General features: G+C 42.5%; 1 protein-coding gene across 2 annotated transcripts in view; it reads left to right on the plus strand.

The window, feature by feature from the left end:
- The first annotated feature begins 329 nt into the window (after window positions 1–329).
- The window catches only part of pde9aa (phosphodiesterase 9aa), a 40,843-nt gene continuing 15,539 nt past the window's right edge, over window positions 330–25,633 (plus strand). The window contains exons 1-14 of one of the 2 annotated variants that reach the window (XM_056389857.1): window positions 330–675; window positions 5,337–5,407; window positions 6,780–6,857; window positions 9,011–9,054; window positions 11,767–11,821; window positions 12,577–12,647; window positions 19,502–19,586; window positions 20,224–20,284; window positions 20,858–20,932; window positions 22,641–22,727; window positions 22,835–22,939; window positions 24,314–24,396; window positions 24,712–24,868; window positions 25,520–25,633. In XM_056389857.1, coding sequence (XP_056245832.1) covers window positions 613–675; window positions 5,337–5,407; window positions 6,780–6,857; window positions 9,011–9,054; window positions 11,767–11,821; window positions 12,577–12,647; window positions 19,502–19,586; window positions 20,224–20,284; window positions 20,858–20,932; window positions 22,641–22,727; window positions 22,835–22,939; window positions 24,314–24,396; window positions 24,712–24,868; window positions 25,520–25,633 — 1,149 coding nt within the window. In that variant the 5' untranslated portion in view covers window positions 330–612. Of the gene's footprint in view, window positions 676–5,336; window positions 5,408–6,779; window positions 6,858–9,010; window positions 9,055–11,766; window positions 11,822–12,576; window positions 12,648–19,501; window positions 19,587–20,223; window positions 20,285–20,857; window positions 20,933–21,074; window positions 21,150–22,640; window positions 22,728–22,834; window positions 22,940–24,313; window positions 24,397–24,711; window positions 24,869–25,519 lie in introns of both variants that reach the window. The other variant, XM_056389856.1, reaches the window with a different exon arrangement.

Genomic DNA, 25,633 nt, shown 5'->3' on the forward strand with positions numbered 1-25,633 from the left:
ATAAAAAGTGTTATCAAAGGAAATAAATGGAAATGTAAACAATGCAAACAAATGCAGAAGTCATGCTGGCAACTCTGTAAGGCGGTGCTTCGGTCACAGTGGTGCTTTGAGCTAACAATGCTCATACTGACTATGCTAACATGCTGCTAGTAAACCATATTAACATTAGTTGTGTTAGAACTTAAACCATAAATGAAATTCTGAGGAAGACGTTATAGAAGAAGTCAGGGGATCTCTGACGTCATGACTCATCCTCAGTACCATGCCTGTTCGACCCAGGGATGCTTCAGGCTGTCAGACACCCCTTCTTGATGAGAGAGAGACAGAGAGACTGCGTGCCTGTGCGAGAGCGCGCAGACCTCGGGAGGCGTGGACGCGCATGGACAGGCTTTATGAGATGCAGTCAGATAGGGAGGTGACAGAGCGGACAGAGCCCGGGAGACCGAACCGGAGAGCAGGGAGGGTTTCTATCTGACAGGTGGGTGAGATGGTGTCGGCCCCCTGACTCACCCTTCACCCCCTCGGTTTGTTTCGCGGCGGTGGGAGAAGGACTGGAGCCCGGAGCAGGAGCCGCACAGCCACGCACTGACGCCGGGGAGAGGAGAGGTGACCATGGGCTCTGCTTCGTCCTCCTACCGGGTCATTTACCTGGATGTGGACGGCAGGATTCAGAAGGTGAGGAGCTGCTGCTTTGTGGAGGCTGTTCGTGATAAAAGAGAGACACTACAGGTGCGATCAGGCTGCAGGAGCAGAATCAACTGATCCAGAGTCAGACCAGTGCTACTGCTGCTGGGGGCTGTGGGGGCAGGTGGTTGTGCCAACACTCACCTGAAGAGTTATGAATTAATAAGAAAATTTGCCTTTCAAAATAAATGTCCAAGTAAAAATGACAATACAACTACAATAAAGTTTTGTTGATATTAATTAATATGATATCAATATAAATATTGAATTCATTAAATACCATTGGAACTGTATTGGTTCAGTGATTTTTATTGTTATTATTATGCTGTTTTTCATAATTCATTACTAATATGAATCAGCTGTTGCATGTTGTTGAGTTTTATAACAGGTCAGCACAGCTCACACAGGAGCTGACTGAGGACAATAACACAAAACACTAGTGAGGGTCAGACACTGACAGACTGACAGGAGCATGAAGTCTCTTCAGTTGTAATGTTGAGCACCACAGACTGTAAAACTAATTAAACATGGACCATAAAATATCATAAAGCTGCTGAATATTCACAGCTGAAGCAAATCCATTTATAGATTTTATAAACGGTCGGAGGTGGAAAGTTTTATTTTGTCTGCCATAGTTTATTATCATTTCTAAACTAACTGAGTTAAATAAAAGAGTAAAACAGTTACAAAAACATTATTACAGTGTTATTGTAAATCATATGTAATATGTGAGGCTGGCTTTTGATTGATCTTCAGAGGAAGTGTCAGCTCTGCTTTCATTGTTTTGTATAATCTACAGTAAAATGAGATGCTGGTTTGGCCTTTAGTCTAAATGTCACCTCTGTTTATCCCTGTGAATGAAATGATACTGAGCAGTTAACAGCCAGAAATAGATCATGTTAGTAGAGAGGCCACAGTTATGATGATGTGTGAATCATCACCATTCACCATAACCTCACTGTTTTCAGTGTTTGTGTGTGTGTGTGTGTGTGTGTGTGTGTGTGTGTGTGTGTGTGTGTGTGTGAGAGTATGTGTGTGAGTGTGTGCGTGTGTGCGTGTGTGTGTGTGTCAGACACAGAGACCAGACTTCTGAGTGTGAAGTGATGACTCTTCATATGGATTAAAGAATCTAGGCCATGCAAATTATTAATCCAACTAAATATGTGAGAATCAAAAGGTGGAGCTTGAAGGTCAGTGACGTAGCAACCTGCGGCTGTTGTGTTTACACTTCAGAGCTTTTCTTTAATGTTGGATGTTTTATAGTAAAAGTTTCAAATATGAAAGAAAAGAGAGAGAAGCTGCAGAGAAACCGAATGTCTGCAAACCTCACGGTCACTGCCTGTAGTTCAGAGACACCAGTGAACCCTGAAGACCTGAACTGGAGTCAGGACTGAATCTAACAAATACAGATATTTGCTGTGATTTAATTTTCACTGTTTATTAGATGATGTTTGTCATGGAGTAAACCCTTAATATGATGTTTCATCAGGGTTTCTGCTCTGTATAGTCTGAGATGTGATTCAGATGAAAACTGAAACACGAGCTCAGTTGGAGCAGGCTGCTGCTTTGATAGTAAACCAAGAGATTTTTAATCATGTGGTTCAGAGCAAACAGAAAGAAAACTGTAAAATGCAGAATCTTCATTGTGGGCTTTTCAACTGAGGTCTTTCATCCTTTCATTGAAACATCCCTCCAATTCACCTTGTCCAAGATCACAGTTACTGTGTTCACATGAAAACCTGAATCCTACCATAACCACATCCAGATCTCGTCCAGAGTCACGTGTGCCACAGTGAAACATCACTACTTCTTCTAAGTCAAAACTGAAACTCACCAGCAGCCTGTGCACACCAACATCCAGACTTCTACATCTACACACATATGAACCACAGCTCATCACTGCTGAGGACTCATTAACTGTCAGAGCATCTGTCTCATTACTGTCCACACGTCCTGCTCCAGACTGAAGAGGTGAGCAGAGACTCCAGCTCTGTGAGGAGGAGCGGCTCATAAAAGGCCATATAACCAGGTTTATGCCTCACAGACACTTTGCATTTATTGCATTGTGTCTTCTTTATGGAGTTCACACAGTGTGTATCTGTGCACAAAAAACGTGTCAGGGCCTCATGCAGACAGTGTCCCAATCTGGAAACATATACAACAGGGTGAGAAGATGAACACTTGTTCAAAGGGTGAAACAGCGTCAGGAGACTTGAGGTTTGTTGTGTCTTCAGACTCCCTGAGGAAGAGAAAACAGGACAAAGACTGAAGTTGTTGCTGGAGACACTGAGAGGACCTCCTGTTCCATTTGAGACACAGACTGACCTCTCAGATTAGGATTAGGTTTGAGCACTGGATTAGTTTTATCTCAGGTGGAAGGTTGAAATCAACAGTGAAGCATTTCAGTTCAACTCATGTTTTTCACTTGTGTTGCATATTGATCAGTGTGTGACGGAGCCGTGTTATCATGATGCTCAGCTTCCCCGCGCTCATTGTTCTCTGTGGGTTTTGTTTCTCTTGTCCTCTGGTCCTCATTAATAATCAGATTGTGGGTTTGTGCCTTTGTTTTGCGTGACCAGGTTTGAATATTGTGTGCTCTGTATTTGCATGATAGTGGCAGGTTGAAGATGTCTGATCATCATCCTGCAGCAGCAGCAGCAGCAGCAGCAGCAGGAGACAGTGTTTTCATTGTAGCTGCAGCATCTTAAAAGAAGAAAGTGGAAATTAAATCTTCAGATTCACTCGTTCAGAGTGAGAGTTGTGTGTTTGTGTGACGTTCATGGGAACAGCAGCAGTCTGACCCTTGTGTTTCAGTGTAGGTGTGATGTTTCCTTCCCCCTGTCTATTTCACCTGTGACACGCTGCCAGAGCCAGACCACTGAAGTGCTCTTTGACCTCCCTCCTCCTCATCTTCCTCCTCCACCTTCATCTCTCCCTTAGCCCCCCGCCTCTGCCTTAATCCTGCCCCCACCCTCGCACTGCCCGGCCTCCTCATGTCATCTCGCTGCCTGTGCTCTTCGATGCCATCACATGCACGTCTCCTTTATCTATGTGGGTCATCCCTCATTGTGTGACACAGATCAATTCTCATCTTCAGTGACTCAATCTTGTTTATGAAGCGGTTTTAAAAACACTAAATATGTCCTGCCTCTGTGGAGCAGTGAGCCGGTTCTCTCCTCAGAAGAAGAGCCATGAGTGGGGGAATCCATCTCGCTCAGGTGTTTCTAGAGTTTCCCCCAGTGGCTGATCGCTCTACTTTCTCATGACTGTAGTCAACCATGTTGTCAACATCTGCACAAGAAAAACAGCTGATTTTAAATTACATTTGTGTTCACTAAGAACATTCTTGTTATCTTTTTCATGCAGTGGAAAAATACATGCCCTGCATTATTTTACATTTCTGGGCACATGTTTTCCACATAAGAACAAGCAGGAGTAAAGACTGGAGCCATGCTGCACATCAGAAAACTAAAATATTGAGTGAATGAAAAGAAAATTCTTACATAATTACCAGAAGAACATGTTGAAATGGAGAGGAGAGGCCATGTTGATCATGTTGTCTCCTAGTGTGTTTTCTTGGAGTGTTACTACAGGTGTTCCAGATGTTCCAGATGTTCCAATCAACTGCAGATAGAGACAGATTAGTAAAAGGATCCCCCCGAGAGGACCCCAGGGGTCACCACAATCCTGCTGCCACAAACACTCACTAACACCACATGTTGACTCATCTGCTGCAGAAAATAGTTCTCAACAGATGAACTATTAGCTCCTGTTTGTTCAAATCTACTGTGATCAGCTGTTGTGGGAAATCACTGAGCCTTTAAAACCGAACTGTATATTTATGATGTTTAATGTTGTTACTGTGAGTCAGTGGGTTGAAGCTGAACCAACACATTGATGCTCTGTGGCTGAACCCATTCATGATGTTCTCTGTAGTGTATTTGATTTACTGTCTGAATGTCGTATGAACTACACTGTTCCCAAGATGCACCACACAGTGTATGGTGTACTTCCTGCTAAACGTCCCACAATGCTATGCATTTGAAAATAACAGCTTTGCAACACAACATCTGTCTGTGATGACACAAAATCATAATTTATAAACCAATTGATACAGAGCATTACTGAGTGTACAGTGTCATGAGTGTGTATGGGTGTGTTTCATAATTAAAAGAAGAAATCTCTTCTGTCTGCTCCATCAGGTGAAACATCCTGTCAGGTGACTGAATGTCTGCTCTCCTCCACTGGACAAATACCTGTGTTTCATCTGTACTGAGCATATCAGTGTCGTTAGTAACATGCTAACATTTAGCTTGTTTGTATGCTAATGTTGGCAGGCTACATTCACCACAAGGCAATGAAAAGCTAAAAAAAAGATTTGCAGAGAAATAGCTAATGAATAAATGATGAACAGTGTCACAGGTCAGAAAACAAACTGTTCTTCTTTGTCTCCATCACAGACTGTAACAGTTCATCATGTGCACGGTTTATAGCTGTGATCGGAGCAGCTGAAGTTACTGTATGTTTATTTTATTATAAGTCAAATAGTACGACTGACACAGACTGCAGGTAAAGAGTCCTCTCCCTGCCTTTCATACCTTGTCACCACATTTTAATTTAGTGTGATTGTGTGTCTGTTGTCGCCCCTTTAGGTGGTGTTCAGTAGATTCTGCAGCCCATGTGACATCAAGGAACTGCTCTGTACAGCCCTGAGTGTGCCAAGGTAACACACACACACACACACACACACACACACACACACACACACACACACACACACACACTTGTTTAAGCTTTTAGTAAACCACTCATGTGCTCCCCACTAGCTCCAGCAGAGTGGCTGCTAATATGAAGCGTTCCAGTCATGTGATGTGAGTGTGTAAGGGATTATGACATGAAACTACGTTACAATTAGCACTAACTGTGACAGTCTGCTGGATGCCTGTCTGACTGGGAGTTTGATAGAGGGTTGGTTTCAGTTTGGTCTGTGCTCAGTGGGCAGACTGGTCCAGGATCAGCATCTGGTGTGTGGTCGGCTCTAGCCTCAGGGGGCTTCCTGGAGAGCTGTGTGTGGTCACTGAGGCTAAGCTAACTGCAGGGCCAATTCTTTGATAGTCTATGTAGATTGTAAACTACTGTTGACAGAGCCTGCTCTCATTCATTTTGAACAACTAGAAAACTGCTCAGTAGATCACAGCCCTCTGCTAATGTTGTGTATTGAGTCATTTGTGTTCACTCTACTTTGCTGTTGTGTGTAGACTCCTGAGTTTGAGCCTCATCATCATGAAATTCTGGACTAACATTTAATGTCATTTATGTTCATATAAAATGGTAATTCATTCACAGATTGTAAATAAAGATGGAGGTAGCCTCTGTGACGTCACCCACAGGTTTGAAGCTCAGAGTGAATTAACTCCCTGCTAATCCAAAAGCGAGGCTAAGCCAGACATGTATGATGAGTGTAGACACTGATACCTGCTAATTAGTAATAACTAACTTATAAATAAAATATTACAATTTGACTCACCTGTAAAAACAGGAGCACAGACTTAAATCAATTTCAAGTCATGTTCTGTTAATTAACCAACAAGTCAAATTATCTGTCTCATATTTACATGAAGAACCAACAAACAGAGAAGTCACGTTCACTGACTGAGTTAGCTGAGGACACGCCGAGCAGACAGCTAGCTGCTAGACACCTGTCACTCAAAGAGGTCACGCCCTCAATTAGACATAACTTTAAACCATGATAAAATGTAAACAGGTGAGTTATATAAACAGCTGTCATGAAGGAGGAAATTAGCTGTCGAGACCAAAACTGCTTTTGTACCAGTTATTTCTGCTGTAAAGTTGGACATTTTAACATGGGAGTCTTTGGAGATTGACTCACTGTTGGAGCCAAACCTTCTGTTTCTCCTAAACCTCTGGTCCACATGAGCAGCACCACCCCCAACAAAGTGTCCTTGTTGGTTTATTTAGTGAGAAATGTTTATGCAAGAGGTCTTTGATTCCTCTGGATGGTTTCTGATGGACAGGTCATGGAGACACATTCATGATGAACTTAGTCAGTAAAACGTGTCTTTGTCTCCACACAGGAACACTAACCTGTCCCTGCTGGATTCATCTGGAGCCATGGTGTCCATCGACCCCACCATGCCACACAACACAGACAGGTACAGGACAACTTGTCCCCTGATGTCTTCACTGATGAGACTGTTCAACTGAAAGACCTGTTCTATGATTGACCAGTGTTTTCTGCTCCTTACATTAGAAACTACCTGTACCTGAGTTTACCTGGAGCCTGTTCTTTCACAAGTGATCAGAATCGAGACTCTGTACAGAGTCACAGTAACACAGTCTCATCAGAATCGAGTCTGCTCCATGTTTTACACTGTTTTCACATTTACGAGTTTACAGGTGTTGTCAGTCATGGTGGACTATGATTGGCTGCAGGAGAACTACTAATACTGCCAGTACCTGATGGAGGTCTAGTTTCCTGGTGGCGGAGGTCGGGATTCTGGTTATTTACTGTGAAGGATGGGAACAGCACAGTTTATTAATCAGCTGACAAACAGCAGTAGGTGTTTCCACAGAGAAGATCCTGGCTCTGTGTTCCTGTTTAAGAACTGATCAGTTATAGATGACTGTGTTGAAGTATGAAGTCTGTCTGAAACCTCTGACTGAAGACAGAGCAGATGCTCCTCCATGTTTCTAACACAGAACATACAGAAGGGAAGTGCTGCTCAAACTGATGATTTTACCCAGAGCCGTGCTAAACATTTACCACGCACTAAACTTGAAGAAGTGCAGTTGCTCAGAGCTGAGCAACTGATTTACCTGCTGAGGTAAATCAGTGTTGTATTGTGGAGCTGTACAGCTGGTTTGGACCACACTCTGAGCCTTTAGAGGATATATATGATAAATACATGTGTTTATATTACACTGACCAAACAATAGTTAATATAATAAATAGTAAGACAGAAGGAAACGTGATGCAGAAGTGTTGTTGATGTAAGAACAGTTTATTTCTGTAACCAGAGGCTGAAGTGACTTTACTCCTAAAGAAACAGTGCAGTGATAAGACGTCAGTGAACCTCTGAATATTATAATCTGATCTTCATCTCAGTCACAGATGAAGACAAACAGACAACACACAAACAAAAACAAGCAGTTATAATTTCTGTGTCCTTATGGAACGCAGTCATTAAACGTTCACAGTCAGTGTACCTTGGATTTAATAACTGGTTGAACCTCCTCTGAAACCAGTTCTTGCAGCAGCTGCTCACCAGACCTGCTCAATTTTCAGCAGGAAGTTTGGATCACCATTCTTTTTAGCAGCAGCTTCCTCTTTGGTGTACATGTCAGGACTTCATGCTCCATGATGTGTGTGTGGTGGACTCGTGAACAGAGATGTGAACCCGCTCCACTGATTCCTTTATGCCTTCAGCTGTGTCTTTGTGACTTTACTATCATTTCCTATCAGACCTGTTGAGTCTGTGTAGAGCTGCTGTGAGTGAACACTGGCAGCAGTAGAAAGATGCTGACTTGCTCATTTTCTTCTACTTCAGAATATTAACATGGCCTCTCTGGAGGTTCAGTACCACGTCAAATCTCCTTGTGTTGCTGTTCTGTCACTGTTGTTCATGTCTCCTTAGGTGTGATGAGACTGTTTATTCAAACGGTCACACAGTAGATCTACAGTAGACCTAAAGTAGAAGAAGTAGTAGAGTTGTAGTGAACCCTGAAACTCGTCACAGTTTCACTGTGAATCACACAGAATATGAACAAGACAAGAAAGAACTGAACCAGACAAACCTGGCTTTGTTTCAATTACCTCATTAAGAAACAGGGGAAACAGGGTCCCTCAACATGTCGTGCCCTCAGCTGCACACACACACACACACACACACACACACACACACACACACACACACACACACACACACACAGACTCGTGGTTTTGGAAGAATTCAACAGTTACAAGGATGTTTTAATTAAAGAGTGAAACAATAAAAAGAAAAATCTGATTTGAAAAAAAAGGCTATTCTCTCCATAACAATGTTAGCAAATCACATATATGAGCCATGTTTTCCTGTTTCTTGTTGGTGGGTGCTACTGCTCAGGCATTTTTACTAGTGCATCTGAAGGTAAAACATTATCTCAGTGTTAATCTTCCCTGTAAACACTGTGTCTGAATACAGGCTGAAGGAAGAACACAGTGGACGGACGGATTTATTCTAGCTTCACACCACCTCTGCTCTCACAACTAACCTGTGTGTGTGTGTGTGTGTGTGTGTGTGTGTGTGTGTGTCCTGATGTGTTGAAGGTCACCGTACCGAGTGGTGCCTATGACTGGAGGACAGCTTGCTGGTGAGTTCCACAGCACACTCAGACAGGGTGAAGGTGTGTGTAGACAGATTCATGTTTAATACACTGTGTCAAACAGCCATATGTTCCTCCAAGTTCCTGGGGAACATTTACCTTGATGATATGGTGGCAGCTGATTGGTTGTAATTTGAGGAGTTTTTTTTTAACCTGTGGTTTAAATACCCACAGGAGGAATTGTTCCTCTGCTCTTGAGCAGGGATTCAAACCCCTGCTGCACCACTGTCAATGTATCTATCTGACAGGACATTTATCAAAGAGTCTATTATGAATAATAACAAGACCACAACACCTAGTGACTCTGCTCCAGTACCTTTAACTGGTTCTACAAACCAACATGAACAGGAAGTATTCATCCACATATACATGAATACAATGTAAAACTGTTGCTTTGATTCAATGTGTGTCAGTTTGTGAATGGGTGAATGACATGGCTCTGTGATATAGATGTTACAACATATTGTCCAGTCCTGGCTCTGAGTGTTATTGTCTGTGCATCATGTTTCCTGTTTCACTTGTTTTCTTCTTCTTCTTCTTCTTCTCCTTCATATGCAGTTACATGAAACCAGCATAATAATTACCTTTATAATTAACTTTAACTTGTTGAGGAGAGGTTATTGAACGAATGTAATTAAAAAATGACTTGAGGATCATTATCATTTTGTTTTAAAGCAGCTATAATTGAGACTGACGTGTGACAGTGTTGATTAGTGTGTGATGGTGATGAAGCTGCAGCGCGTCTCCACAGAGCTGTACACTGATGTTTATCTATTTACTGCTCTGTTCACTTTCTGCTCTCACAGCGTGGTTTACAGATGTAGACAGATGTTTTCAGAGAAACTGGACCTTTGTTTAATCCTGACTGACCTGAGGGAGCCAGTAAAATAGTTGAGCACATGTTATATTGGTAACTGGTGACCAGTCCAAAGTCTGACCGTGTCCTCACAGTTATCAGCTGCGGAACACAGTGATTGTTTTATGACAGTGATGCTGTCACTTTACATCTGACTGGTAGTAGGTTAAAATGATCACTTACCGAGACCAGTAAACCACAGCTACTGTCAATCTACTGTCTGTTCACTGTTGTGACAGTCACAGAGACAGAAGCACCTAAAATGATAAAACAAACATATGATGCACAGTGTTGATAATATTCAGTCCCTGTCTCTCTGAGTGAGGCTGTTTGCTGGGTGAGGTTCAGTGTGTAGAGTAGGTGCATTATCACAGGATCATCATCATCATGGTTTATCTTTGTGGTTCTTGTGGTCAAGGGCTGTTGTTCCTGTTTAGTTTAATGATCCATCAGTCACTCACTGGTCCTCCTCTGTGAATTCACAACAACACTATGCAGGTCACACCTCAGGTCAACAGCGAAGATTTGCATCCATAATCATATCTGCTAATACACTGACACTGAGACTTCATTAATACAACTAAATGATTTGCTATTGGATGGTCAAGTAAAACTATGAAAACTAAGACAATAACTTCATTGTTATTAGAAAATATTCAGACAATCGTGATGTGTAGTTGAGTTTTTTTTATCAGACCAGTAACTGTAATATAATGACTGATAATCAAAAACAGACTGTTAATATGAAACATACTGATGTGTTTTGAAATCTTTACCCTCAGTCTCTCTGAGCTTCACCTCTGACCTCTGGACTGGAACTGGTTCAGTACCAGAAGGAGAAGTCAGGGACATTTATTTCTGTTGTGATGTGAGTGAAGAGACGCTTTAAAGGTCCATATAGTCTAAAGGTCTCTGTCAATGTGTTGTTTGATTATAAAGCAGGTCTAGGTTTTATATTAATACTGTGAAAGTATCAAAGCCTCAGTCCACAGAGAAATGCACACAGCCTGTATTTAGAAACTGAGCCTTAAAACCAGCTGTCAGGACTTCTGGAACTTTGTGATGTCACAATAAAGCAGTCACCAAGCCCTGCCAACCTGGACCCACAAAGAGAGGATCATAACCTCCTCTCTTCTGATTGGTTGACTGACCTGTTGTTACTAGAGCTCCAGAGAGAAGCCTGAGAGAGGAGATGTAAAACTACACATCTTCTTATGGATCAACACTTTAAAGTGTAAAATATGGACCTTTGAACTTATTGTGTTGGTGTGTGTCATGGCTGCTCTCCCACAGTGTAGTAACCCAGTGACTGAAGCTGTTATTGTTGGACTCACTTCTAACATATTGACTGAAGTAGTTCAGTGTGTTCTAAGTGTTCTCTGTCAGTCTGAACAAGATTAATTAATCACAGAGAGGAATTCCTCACACCACAATGCACAAACTACTGCCAAGCCACAAATCTTTCTTTTATTGGCTCACTGAGTTGAACTTTGCTCACAACACAGGAGCTCTGAGCCAATGGCAGAGCTCTGTGTATGTCCAGCCTCTTCCTGTTTGTGTGAGGCGACTCATTAACAGGTCAAGCTGTTAGCTGCTCACACTCACTGCGGACACTCTGCTGGTCACTGATGGTGAGACCAGGGGGTGGGGGACATATTTTATCTATCTGTTCTCTCCTTCTGTTGCTTTAGCTGTGTGACTCTCTGTGATTGGCTGGGCTGACATAACCTCTGTGTCTGTGTGTGTATGTGTGTGTGTGTGTGTGTGTGTGTGTGTGTGTGTGTGTGTGTGTGTGTGTGTGTGTATGAGTATGTAAACCACCTCCACACCTGCTCTCTCTTCAGATAAAGAGGAACTCTTTCAGAATGTACTGACGCAGGTAGCAGAGCAGTTCTCCAGGTAAGACACTGAGCAGGAGATCCTCTCTGTCTCTCTGAGCTCTAGATACTGAACACACTGTTATCTCTGTTTCTCTGTTTAACATGTCAATCACCGTTAATCATTTATTCATCTTGTAGATTTCTTCCTCTCCAACTGGAATGTTAGTTCTTGAGAGTTTTTTTATAGTGAACTGTCTGTGTGGTACCAGGACAAAACCTTTTTTTTCCCATGAATTTGTTTATTGGATTTTCTACAACACAAAAATGTAAAAAAAAAAAAAAAAAAAGCATTACAAGCTGCTGTTTTTTAGAGAAGGTCCTGGTTTGGTGCAGGAGGAACAGTCCTTCCTCTTCACAGTCACAGCTGCTGCTGCTCATCACTTCTTTCATATCTACCTCTTTTCCTGCTGCCTGCAGACATGACTCTGCTTCAGCTCTCTCATCATGTCTCAGTGTGAGTCCTGCAGGGTGAGCAGCTCAGGAGTCCACTGTGAACACAGCAGTTTTAGAATTAGACACTAGATACTGTATCACACACACTATCAGTGTTGGAGAGTGAACAGATATGATATGAAGTCTTATATCACAGTCTGATAAATGAGTTATTAGTGATTATTTAACTGTTTATTAGTTATTCCAGTTCCTTATTTTGTCTGCTGTTAAATTCACACACATCGGCAGCTGTAAACATCCACCTGCAGCAGGACAGTGTAAATATATGATGTGTTGTCTCAGATGCAGACCCTCCTCTTCTCTGTGTCTATCTGACCTCAGGGCCTTTAAGATCAATGAGCTGAAGACTGAGGTCACCAATCGTCTCGCCATGTTGGAAAAGAGAGTCGAGTGTAAGTGTGCTCCCTCCACCCACTGTCACACCCACACCTCCATCACCAGCTGCTGCTCAGAGACAACACACACATCCACCACAGCAACACAGTCTATTTACAGCAGGAGGTTTCAAAATGAAGGTAAAGAGTTAGAAGCTGCCTCAGTATCTCTGTACAACCTTTTTCTACTTTCAGTCACGTCATTGAAGTTAAAGATAAATTGGCTCCCTGAAGTGATGAACAATGTGATAGTGTAATGAATCTATGTTCCACCTGTTTCACCCAGAAATGATTGTGTTGCACATTTTGTGAAGTTCTTCCTCTTTAACTCGTCTTAAAATAAACATCACTGTGAAGTAATGAAAAGATGTTTTTATGAAAATAAATGTACCTGTAGATTAATGACAATGATAATGTAGATTATTTAAGAATGTTAAATTCTGGCGTCACATTGTAGTTTTAACACGTTAAACCACTGACAATGAAAATCAATCAGGTTTAGAATGAATTTTTCATGAGTGTAGGATTGTTTTTTTGGATTGTTTTTTTTTTTTTATGAAATCGCAGTGGTTTATATGAGATGATGCTGCTCAGATGCTGCAGTGCTGACCATCAGTGTGTTCCTGCGGAGCTACACGTGAAGTCTATAATGTCTGATCTCATTTTACATGCTGTATTGATTATTTTGTCTTTATTGGACACATGAGGAGACAGACATGTGACAAAGGTTCCTGAGCAGAACTATGTCTCAGCCAGTGGATCTTTGTATTTTTAAAGACGAAAGATAATGCATGACACACACTGCACACACACTGCACACACACTGTACACACACTGTACACACAGTGGTACACACAGTGGTACAGACAGCACATAGAAGTGATCCAGTCCTTGCTTAGGTCTTCAGCTCAGTGGTTTCACTCTCTTCATCTGTTTTTGGTTAGAACTGTGACAACAGAAGCTGAAGCTCACACTGCTGTTGTGTTTGTTTGTGTACATGCAACTAGAAAAAGACAGAGTCCAACTGTAGAGAGGTTCTCATGAAAGGAACAGGACTAAAGTCCAGTACAATCTGGTGGAGTGTGGATCGCATCAGAAACTGGTTCGTGTAAGACCACACACCCCCAGTGTCTTGGTGCACATCACTGCATTTTATCAGCTTCACAGTGCTGATGCATGTCAGCTGTTACATCACATTCACTGCTTGGACTTCCTGGTTTCTGTGCTCTGACTGCTTCTTCAGTCACTGATGTGTGTCACACTTCAGGGTCTTCAGCTTCAGGTGCAAATGTTATTAGTTGTGCATGTGTAAAGGAAACTGACCTGCTGGGTGGTGTTATAGTATTGTCAGGTCTCATCCTCTGGAGACGTTGAGATGTCCAAGCTAACATTGTGATCCCATGATGCTACTGTGGCTAAAAACACTGGAGAAGATGAAGAGATAAACCACATGAACATCTGTGTGTAAATGTCACTTCTTATCAACATATGCATTCTGTCAGTGTTAAGTTCACTTCAGCCTCCTCACTTTAAAACCACAGAGCGATTCTGTACAGTAGAGTGTGGAGTGGTGAGTGGACATTAGTGTAGAGATACTTGCATGCTGTCAGTGCATGTGAACCTGTGTTCCTCTGGTTTTTGAGGCTGTGCTTAGATAAGTTGAAGCAGCACATGTTATGTGGTCTGCTGACCCACATCCAGAACCTGTTCTCAGAGTCTGCTGAACATTGAACACATTTAATTTGTTTACATATAAAGGAATAAGTTGTCATCTTCACACTTATACAACCTCCATTCCTGACCTTTATCAGTCCTTTTACGAACTGTGAGGAGGAAGACTGTCGTCCTGAGGCTGTTGACCTGCTCACTGAGCTTTTACCTGATCCTGGCAACTGCTGCAGATGTGTCAGTTCTCTCCAGATAAAAACAGCTATAAACCATGATCAATAAAGAAGTTGTGATGGGCCGGCCGCTGTGCTGTCCTACACCAGCAGTGCTTTTTGTTCTTAGTGTTGCTGACAGCAGAGCTGTAAGAGTAATTACCCACAGGAACATTTAATCAGTCCTTGTTCTGCAATCATTACATCCTTCCTAGTCAGGCTGTGATTAAAGATAAAGGTCAAGTTGAATATGTGAGTGCAGCAGCCTGTCAGTGCTGCTCCACCTGTACTGCACACACCTGAAAACCTGCTGCTGTTGTTGAGCACCACCAACCAGTCAAGTTACTGGAAATATAGTCACAGTCTCTCCTTCCTGAGTTACAGCGTTGAATAATGACCAGAACATTATGATGTCACAGTGAAGTTGACCTTTGACCTTTTGGATATAAACTGTCGTCCCTTCATAATTTTTTCTTATTAGACATTTGAGTTAAATTGTGTCAAAATTTGTGAATTAATTCTTAAGTTATGGCCAAAAACATGTTTAATGAGGTCACAGTGACCTTTAACCTTTTACCTCCAAATTCTAATCATTTCATCCTTTAGTCCAAGTGAATGTTTGTAAAACATTTGAGGAAATTCCCTTAAGGTGTTCCTGAGATATCATTTGGTTTAAAAAGAAACTCTAAGCATTGAAGATATTTGTTTTGTATATTGTATATTATATATTGCACACTGTTCTGTTGCATTAAGATTTATCAGGAGAGGAAACAGTGTGAAGTTTATCTGTAACTGTCACTCTGACACACACAGTGAATATTAACATCCTGTTTGTCTAAAGAGAGTCAACCTGCTGAACGTCAGGTTAACTCCAGATAAACTCACACCTCCATCCCTTCCACTGAGAGCTCAGTGCTACGGTGTCTGTTCATGTTCAGTGTGAACCGGAGAGCAGGGTCCACACAGAAACCCGACCTTCCTGTTACTGAACCTGAACATTCTGTGATCTGAGGAAAGAAAATGTTAGAAATTCACCATTGTGACTCAATGTGACATAATACTGTGATACACTGATGTTGCTATAGTAACTGCGACATAAGTGCCCCTGACACAGGAACACAGACAATATAACATATTATTTACAAATGGAGTGGCTGATGTCAATACAGTCCTTTGTCACTATATGTCTAATATACTAACACAGTATTGATTCTGATAATAAATAATAATTAATTATGATTTGATCAGTTTTCTCAGGAAGTGTCTGTCTCTGGCAGCTCAACATCACAATCATACAAAACATCTAAACTGATAAATATTGATTTTTAGATCAATAAAGATCAATATGAGCAGACCTTTAAATATTTTCTGCTCTTATACACAAGAGATATTAATGCAGAGGCTGAGATATTCCGAAAGTCAGACTGTTCTCTCTTTATTGCGATCTACACTCAATGATCCATAATGATCAACAGAAAATGTGTTTTCAGACATTTATTAAAAAATCACAAACTGAAATCTCTCATTTACAAAAGTATTCAGACCTTTAGTCCAGTTCTTTGTAGGACCCCCTTCAGCAGCAGTTCCAGCTTCAGTCTTCTTGAGTCTTGAACCTGGATCTGGATAAATTACCTCAGTCTTCCTGACAGATCTTCTCAGACTCACACTGGACAAGAAGTGTCTGTGAACTGTCCTCTTCAGGTCTATGGGGTTTGGGTCTGGACTTTGGCTGGGACAGTCAGGGACAGTGAGACGCTGGTCCTGAAGACTCTCCAGTGTTGTCTGGGCTGTTTGCTTCAGGTCACTGTGGAGCTGAAAGGGGAACCGCGGCTCCAGTCTCAGGTCTCCTGGACTCTGGATCAGCTTTTTCTCTCCGTTGATCCTTCATCAGGTCTGACCAGAAGCTCCCCACAGTATGATGCTGCCCCCCCCCCCCATGCTTCACTGTAGGGCTGGTGTTATCCAGGTGCTGAGCAGGACCTGGTGTTTGGAGTCCAGAGAGTCTGGTTCCTCTCAGAGTCTTTAAAGTCTGTCAGTCAGACTCCAGCAGACTGTCTTTCTGTCTCTCTGTGTCTCTGTCTCTCTGTGTCGTCTCTGACCTGACTGATGGAGAGATGCTGGTCATGACCTCAGTGAACCTTTGAGGCCACATAAGCCTGTCACAGCTGGTGATGTCAAACCTGGGTGTATGTAGGTGTGCAGCATGGTCTGTAAGATTCCCCCCGCCACACACGTGTGTGTGTGCTGTATTTAATACGCAGCCCTCTGGCTCCTCTGAATACATGTGCTTCTCCATGTGATGTGGCTGCAGTTGCATAATGGCCCCCATTGCACCGACCCTTTCAGTCACCATGACAACATGACATGACTTTGCTTTGGTCACCATGGCAATTTCACCAACTCTGCTGTTGGTAGGTCTCCTTTGAAACAAAGTGTAACTCAGTCCACTGACACTGACACCTGTCAGCCAATCAGGGTAGATATAGTAGGTTCATGAAACGTAATGTCATCCTTAGCAACAGGATCAGCCCTGCCCCCTTTCTCACCTGTGAACAGGTGTGAACAGGCGTTTGTGCCTGCAGGTGGACTCCTGCTGGTCAGATAAGATCCTGATCAAGTTGGACAAGGAGTGCACTGTGACAAGTCCTCTCTCTGGCCCTGTTAAGACCAGTTCAGACCAGTTCAGACCATAGACTGTAAATAAAGATGGATGTAGCCTCCATGACCTCACCCATAGGTCTCTGAAGAGCGGTTTTGAAGCTGAGTGGGCTGTACTGTCATTGCCATCTTGCCAGTAACTGACTTCACTGAACTCTCAGCTAATCCAAAAATGGACAAAGAGGTGTGGCATGTGTGGAGCTGAGACTTCGGTGTATGCTGGTTTGTGGCAAACATACGCTTACCCAACTGTCAAAGCAGCACGCCATCAATCAGTCTTAATAAAATGTAAACAGGTGAGTTATATAAACAGGTGAGTTATATAAACAGGTGAGTTATATAAACAGGTGTCATGAAGGAGGAAATTAGCTCTAGAGACCAAAACTGTTTTTGTACCAGGCTGTAAACATGTTTATTTCTGCTGTAAAGTTGAACATTTTAACATGTCATTATGTCCCCACTGTGAAGACCCCCCAGAGTCTCAAACACCACCTGAGGGTCTCTGTCCTCTAATCCTGAACCGGACTGAGGAGGACTCTCTCCCTGACTGTAGTAGTTTCAGATTTGACGTACACAGCCACTTGACATAAGCATGCCAATTGCCTGGATACCTGGTCGCTAAAGCAACAGTGTGGCACCCACACAGATCTCCATCCTCTCAACACTTTGGTCGCCATGGTCACCTATTCTAATGGGAGCTGGAGTGTTGTGGGGGCAACCTCTTCTGTTTCAGAGAGGGGTGGCTGATGAAAGAGAGAAGGAGGCAGATAGAGAGGAATGAAGGTCCAGTGGGCACTGGGAGGACTACAGCTGAGTGACAGCTAACCTGCTAAAACCATTAGCTCAGGTCAGGTCTGATTTGACCTGCTCTCCTCCTCCACATCTAAAGACATGATTGAGGGAGGTGTGTGGAGGCAGCTCCCTCACTCCATACATTATTTCTCTTTATCATATTCATAGTGCCAAGCTCCAATCACATCTAAAGAATCTGATTACATCCCTCCACTGAGTTATGTCAGAGTATGTGAACACGGTGTTGAACAAGGAAGTTTGGACCATTCTTCCTTATAAAGAGGTTCTCAGGACATCTGGTGTGAGCGGGTCTCTGAGCACAGTCCTAGACCACTCCAGAAGGTGGATGCTCCTCCACCCTACTACACCAGAGACCTGTTTACACCACACATAGAGCTGATGTTCTTCAAACAGTTCAACCTCAGTCTCAAGTCAAGCTGGCTCACACCTCCAGTCTGGTTTCACTGACTGACTCCGGGTCTGATCACTCCTGACTCCAGTTAGCTTCTGTTCATGTCATTTGCTGAGGACTTCACACACTTCTTCTTGCCTCTGTCCCTGCCGTGTTTATCAGACTGTAGCTCAGGCCACATGTTTCTGTCTGAGCCTGATGTGAGTTTGAGAGCAGTAACTGAGCTCTACCAGAACCTGACATGCATTCTGTTTTTTATGTCCTAACCTGACTAGAGCCTGATGCAGTAAGTGTGAGCTGAAGTTTTTGTGCTACCCTTTCATGCACCTTTTGTTACCATGGTCACAGCTTACCTGTTTTATCCATGTAAATGACTCAGTGGCTAACGTGAAGGAACCCGACCTGAACCTGTTGGGTCCTGGCAGGTCCACCTATTCCATGTATTGTTTACCTGTCTGGTGCACACGTTTAGTGTTTTGATTCACTCTCACAGCTCTAATAGCTAACAGCTGTAACAAGTCACCATTCTCTCCCTGCTCACAACAAACAGCACAGACAGAAAGCAGCTCGTGAACATAGTGGAGCATTTAGCAGCTAAAGAGGAGCTGGTGGAGACTGAACTTAGAGCTGAAAGAAAGAGAGGGATCACTGGACTGAGATTTATCAGGTGACACAGACACCACTACACATGAATCATCATGGTGACGTGTAGATAAGCAGCTGTTTGTCATATTAACTTAAAAGGTGTTTTTTTTGCTGTCCCCAGAACCTAAAACAAAGTTTGAATAAACATTTCTTTTTTTTATCTTAATTCACCAAAGGACAGAGTTTTTATTTTTCTGTTTTTTTTTTCTTCAAAACCTTTTAGAAAAATCTAATACAGGCAGGTTGTGCAGTGAGAGGAGGAAAGGTGTGTTTCCTGTTTTGCATCATTGACCAACAAAATCAATAAACTCAAATCAAAACTCAGTAACAGGTCAGGTCTGCAGCACAGACCTGACTTAAACAAATCAAATCACTGAAGGCCACATTACCTCAGTGAGCCCCTGAGCACCTGAATCAACAGGTTAATGGTTTATGAACCTAATAGGCTTAATGAGGTTTTAATGGATGACTGTGTTTGCCTGCAGTGGAGGGCATGAAGGTGGTGGAGATTGAGAAATGTCGCAACGACATCAAGAAACTCCGTGAGGAGATGGCATCGAGAAACAATAGGTGAGAGTGACAGGTCTCAGTCATCACTGACCCACAGAGGTCTGTGCCTTGTCCCCCTCTGATTAACTGTTAGTCACTGTCAAGGGACAACTGACCGTCTTCCACTGAGCAGCTTCACTCGTAACCTCACATCACTTTAAAACATGCTGCGGTAGCATCTGTATCACTGCAGTGAAAACAGGAACAGTACTAGTTACTGTATTATCTGCATCAGCACTAAAACACTTCAATTAATGAATTAGTCACTCATCAGAAAATTAGTCAATCACTGTTTTGATAATTAATAAATTATGTAAGTCATTTATTAAGCAAAAGCTTCTTTGGGTTTTAGACTGACATTTTACTGGCTAAAAGATCAATTAATTGAATTAATTCATCAAAAATAAAATTGACCAATAATTCAATAATAAAGATAATAACTAGTTTAAGTCTTAATTAGTGTTACTGTTAGTTCTAGTATTAGACCTAAATAACAGTAAAACTAATGGTAATAGAAAAAGTAGAGTTTAGTTTTACTTGGATGGAGGTTGTTTAATCTTATAGAGTATATATATATATAGAGTATATATATTATTTTAGTAGAGCTGTTGCTGTTTGTTCTTTGTTTTTTGTGTGACACTGTTCTTGTTTTTTACAGTAACTTCCTGGAAGACAATAAGAAGCTGACGCCTCGTAGAGACGTGCCCTCCTACCCCAAGGTAAGGCTTTCCTCGACCAAACACTGCTCACTCCACCTGCTGTGCTTGTTAGCCAGGTAAGGCTGCTGATGTCATGCTGTGCCTCCACTGTGTTTCCAGGATCCAGATAACAAATGTTTGTTCTCGAGTGTGTGGTTCCACATGTTCCTGTAGTCAGAAATCAAATCAAATGTGACTGATGATGTTTGATTTCCTGTGAACACAGTGGAGACGTGAAATAGTTTCCAGATGTTGGTCAGTGTTAGTCCAGGTGTGTTCTCAGAGAGCAGTGAATGAAGAACAACAGGTCACATCTCATCTCAGAGACAATCCATCACAAGGCTGCACACAGAGACACACACATTGAGCTGCTGACAGCCAGTATTACTGCCAGCTTCATATGTGTTACACATGTAATGACTGGAAAGATTGACATCAGTTTTTATGCATGAATTGGTGTGTTGGGTGTTTGTAGAAGTGTGTAGAGGTGTGTAGAGGTGTGTAGAGGTGTGTAGAGGTGTGTAGAGGTGTGTAGAGGTGTGCCCCCAAGCCAGGCATAGGCGGACAGGGTTAACGGAGCTCTGTTGCCTGCAGTACATGCTGTCACAACAGACCATAGACGCCCTCAAAAAACCCGCCTTTGATGTCTGGCTGTGGGAGGCCAATGAGGTAAGACTGACGAGCTTCCTGAACCTGTCTCACAACTCCCCCCTCTCCTCCCCCCCCTGTGCCCCCTGTGTCTATTCTGCTGCTGTGTGTGCACGCGTGTGTGTGTGTGTGTGTGTGTGTGTGTGTGTGTGTGTGTGTGTAGTACCATCTGTCAAAGGAGACAGTAGAAGCTCTTAGATTGCCTACATTCGATGCTTGGCAGTGGGAACCCAATGAGGTGAGAGTTATTTATCGACAGATTAATTTTTCATTATAACAGGTTAATAACTGTTAATTCACAATTATTAACCCGTTATATTGAAAAATTAATCAACTAATGGTGAAGTTTTAAATGATCAGTCAGTGAATGTGTTATTAATAACTACTAATAACTAACTAATCAAAAGTATTTTATGTGAGACAGAAAAAACATGCGCTGCTTTGAACTAACACAACAAAGGCTGGAGACGGAGACCAACTAATGGTGGCCATCTTGACTTGTCAAACCCAGGTGCGCCTGATAATGCTAGACACCTGTTGGGCTCTCAATGGACAGTTTAAAAGGAGCAAAATCGATGCAGCAGAAGAAGCTGTTATATCCAGAGAGGAGAGAATATCAGTGAGATAAGAGATCCAGTCTGTCTGCTGTGAAAGAGGTCGACACCCTGGAGCTGAACCTCCACAGATTCTACACATCAAAGTCAGTTTCCAATTGTTGGGGATTTCTATTACAGAGGCAGTGTGACATCTGATAACTGTCCTCAAGTGATGTCACCTGAGTCAGTGTCACTTCTTTTGAGTTACAAAGAAGTGATCTGACCAGACCTCTGCAGCCCGCTCCTCTTCCTGTCTGAAGCTAAAGCTCCAGGCTACATTAGATGCTGCTAGCATAACACACCCACATCTCATCAACATGCGTTTTGGGAAGGAGCCAGACTTTGACAAGAACGTTTGGAATAACTGCAGTGTTGTATGTATGCTGCGCTAAACTGGTGAACAAATTTAAAGAGAACTATAGAAAAAATTGATTCAATGAAAGATTTAAAAATCTGATTAAGATGAGCTGGGTATCTGTCGTGAGTGTTCTGCTCCTGAGCTGCAGCAGATGAGCATGATTCATAGCAGTGAATCAGATAAAGTGGACATATGGATTTAGCTGTTATTATGCCAGCTCAATCAAGTTCAGCAGATTAGTTCAGTTTCTTTTAAATAAAATAAAAACAAAAAATGTAAAAAAAATACATGCAAAAGAAAAATAAATAAATAAAATTAATACTATATTTAGATTAAAGATTCCAGTATTGTATACATCTTTTTTGGGGGGGCTTTTTATGCCTTTATTGGATAGCACAGTAGAGAGACAGGAAATGGGGAGGCACCTGCTCAACCCACTGTGCCACTCGACACCCCTTGTATACATCATGTTAATATTATAACCATTTTCATTTAAATACATTTAAATAAACATCATAGTTTCAGTTTAGTTTTTTTCTTAGGAAGGTCAGTAACAGCCTAGAATCGAAACCAGCTGTAGCTTGTGTCTATCTTTGATATGAAATGTATGTGACACTGCACATGATGAAAGAGTTTCCTCCAAACTCCAAAGGAAGACTAACTGTATAAAACAAAAACTGCTTCGTAGCATCAGTGACGTGTCAGACTAAAAAAAGAAGAAAGCTGGTCTCTCTCTGTATCACTCACATCACAGTACAGTCCTTTGTTCCTCCAGATGTTGAGCTGTCTCGAACATATGTACCATGACCTTGGCTTGGTGAAAGACTTCAACATCAACCCCATCACCCTCAAGAGATGGCTGGTGAGACCTGGACCCAGAACAGTACAATCTGAAAACCTTTTTTGGTGTTTAGGGTTATAAACCTCCTGTCTCTGTCTCTGTCTCTGTCTCTCTCTCTCTCTGACTAGTTGTGCATTCATGACAACTACAAGAACAACCCCTTCCACAACTTCCGCCACTGTTTCTGTGTCACCCAGATGATGTACAGCATGATCTGCCTCTGCAGCCTGCAGGTAACCAGCTTCTGAGAGAGTGATGCTGTGAGACTCCAAAGCAAAGGTTCAGGTTTCAGAGGGTAAAAATAACAACAAAAGCCTCGCATGGCCACACACTGCAGATTTATTTTTTGACCTATACTTTGATGAGATGTTTAACTGTACTTGGCTGTAACAGTCAGCATGTTGACTACTCATGATGACAAGAACCACTCAGCCTAATGCTGCCTCCAACATGCTTCACTGTTGGGATGGTGTTGGGCAGGTGATGAGCGTTGGTTTCCTGCAGACATGACGCTTGGAACTGAGGTCAAACAGTTCAATCCTGGTCTCATCAGAGCAGAGAATTTGGTTTCTCAGCCCAGATCAGTGGAGAGCTGCAGTGGTGGCTGTTCTTTTGGAAGTTTCTCCATCTCCACACTGGATCTGTGGATCTCAGAGAGACCATCAGGTTCTTGGTGTCCCCTCTTCTACCTGATGTTAGTCCAGGTCCAGCTCTAGAAGAGTCCAGGTTGCTCCAGACTTCTTCATGTCAGAATGAGGGAGATCACTGTTCTTCTCAGGAACCTTCAGTGCAGCAGAAATGTTTTTGATCCACGACACAATCCTGTCTCTGAGCTCTGCAGCAGTTTCTTCCTCCTCATGGTTTCTGCTCTGCTCTGCATCGTCAGCTGTGAGACCTGATATAGACAGGTGTGTGTCTGTCCACATCATGTCCAGAAATAAAGGGTTTCTGTCCACTTAAACACTAGAAGGCTTTTTAATTTGAAAAGCTTACAGGAAGTGTTGAGTTTGTATTAACACATAATGTAGTAACTTGAACATGACAGACAGAAGGGACTGAAAACAAGTCTTCACACTTAAATACCACTATGACCAATTCTCCCTGTCAAACAGAGGGAGTTAGTCATAAAGACCTGCCTCTAATAAACACCTGTTACCTACTGCAGGTAAATACAGCAGGTGAAAACTGTTGTGGATCAGCAACGGCCAATAGGAAAGGTCACATAGCCTCACTCGCTCACTCACTCGCTCACTCACTCGCTCACTCACTCGCTCACTCACTCACTCACTCTCAGCTGTAGCTCTGGCTCGTGGAGCTTCCTCCCTCTCATCTCTCCTCCCCCTGTTGTCAAGGACGACCCTCCCCTGGGGGATTAATTATCACAGGCCTAATCACTCATTATGTAGCATCTGCATCACTGATGTGTCACACACACACTCGCACGCAGGTACGCAGGTACGCACACACACACACACACACAGGATCACATACAGATTAGTGCATGTTGACATGATCTTTTAATAGAATACTTAATTGATGCATTAAGCAATATGAATGTATGTGTGTGTGTGTGTGTGTCCTGGTGTGTGTATGTGTTCATTTTTTAGGAGAAGTTCACACAGGTGGACATTTTGATTCTCATGACAGCTGCTGTGTGTCATGATCTCGATCACCCTGGATTCAACAACACGTAAGACAAACACAAAACCCTGTTTTCCATAATTTGTTCCCTCTGACTCTGACTCCTTTTTCTCTTCCTTCTTTCTCCCTTCCTCCCTCTTTTTCTGTTCTCTGTCATCTCTTGTGTTTTCATCATTCCACCTCCTCCATCCTCCCATTGCCTTACTGTCTCCTTACATCCCTCTGCCTTGTCTCTATGTTCTCTGTCTGTTCTTTGTTCTTGTCCCTTACTTTTTTCTCTTGTTCCCTTTGTTGTATTCTCCCCTCCCTCATATCTATCTGCTCTCTTTGCATGTCTCTCATCCTCTCTCTCTCTCTCTCTTAGGTACCAGATCAATGCCAGGACAGAGCTGGCAGTTCGCTACAATGACATCTCTCCTCTGGAGAATCATCACTGTGCTGTGGCGTTCCAGATCTTCTCTCAGCCCGACTGCAACATCTTCTCCAACTTTGACCCAGAGGCCTTCAAGCAGATACGGCAGGTAGAGCTCAGTATGTGTGTGTGTGTGTGTGTGTGTGTGTGTGTGTGTGTGTGTGTGTGTGTGTGTGTAGAGCTGTACCATGTCTGTAGTATCAGGGTCAATTAGACAATGCATTTTCAGAAAATTGTGGTGGGATTGCTGTTTCTGGAAAAGCTGAAGCTAAACTGCATTGGTGGCTGCAAAATTAAAGTGATTTTTTAATTGACATATAATATATCCTCACAATCACCATCTTTTATATTGGTTTACACTGTGAAAATCATTTGAAAAGACTCAAATACAGAGAAATAACAATTTGTGTGTACACACAATTGATTGCAAGACTTGCAATGATTGGAAGTGGAGTGAAGGAGACAGAGGAGGAAAAGTAAAGAACAGTAATGATGTGTCTGTGTGTGTGTGTTTCTATGTCAGGCTGAATTTTATTAAAGACAAAAGTATATTTCCATCTGATGTAACTGTGTTTCCATGGTCTTCAATATGATCACATATACTGTCAGACGATGTGGAGAAGATGATTTTAGCAGCTTCAAGCTACTTGAGGGAAACAGAAGAAGGAAGAGGCCGTCAACAAATCATAGTGTGTATGTATGTGTGTGTGTGTGTGTGTGTGTGTATGTGTGTGTGTGTGCACGCGGGTGTGTGTGTTAGGGAACCATCACACTGATCCTGGCCACAGACATGGCTCGACACGGTGAGATCCTTGACTCTTTCAAGCAGAAAGTCGACAACTTTGACTACACAGACGAGGAGCACGTCACCTGT

Source organism: Seriola aureovittata, chromosome 11 (genome assembly GCF_021018895.1).
Source record: "Seriola aureovittata isolate HTS-2021-v1 ecotype China chromosome 11, ASM2101889v1, whole genome shotgun sequence".
Classification (NCBI taxonomy): domain Eukaryota; kingdom Metazoa; phylum Chordata; class Actinopteri; order Carangiformes; family Carangidae; genus Seriola; species Seriola aureovittata.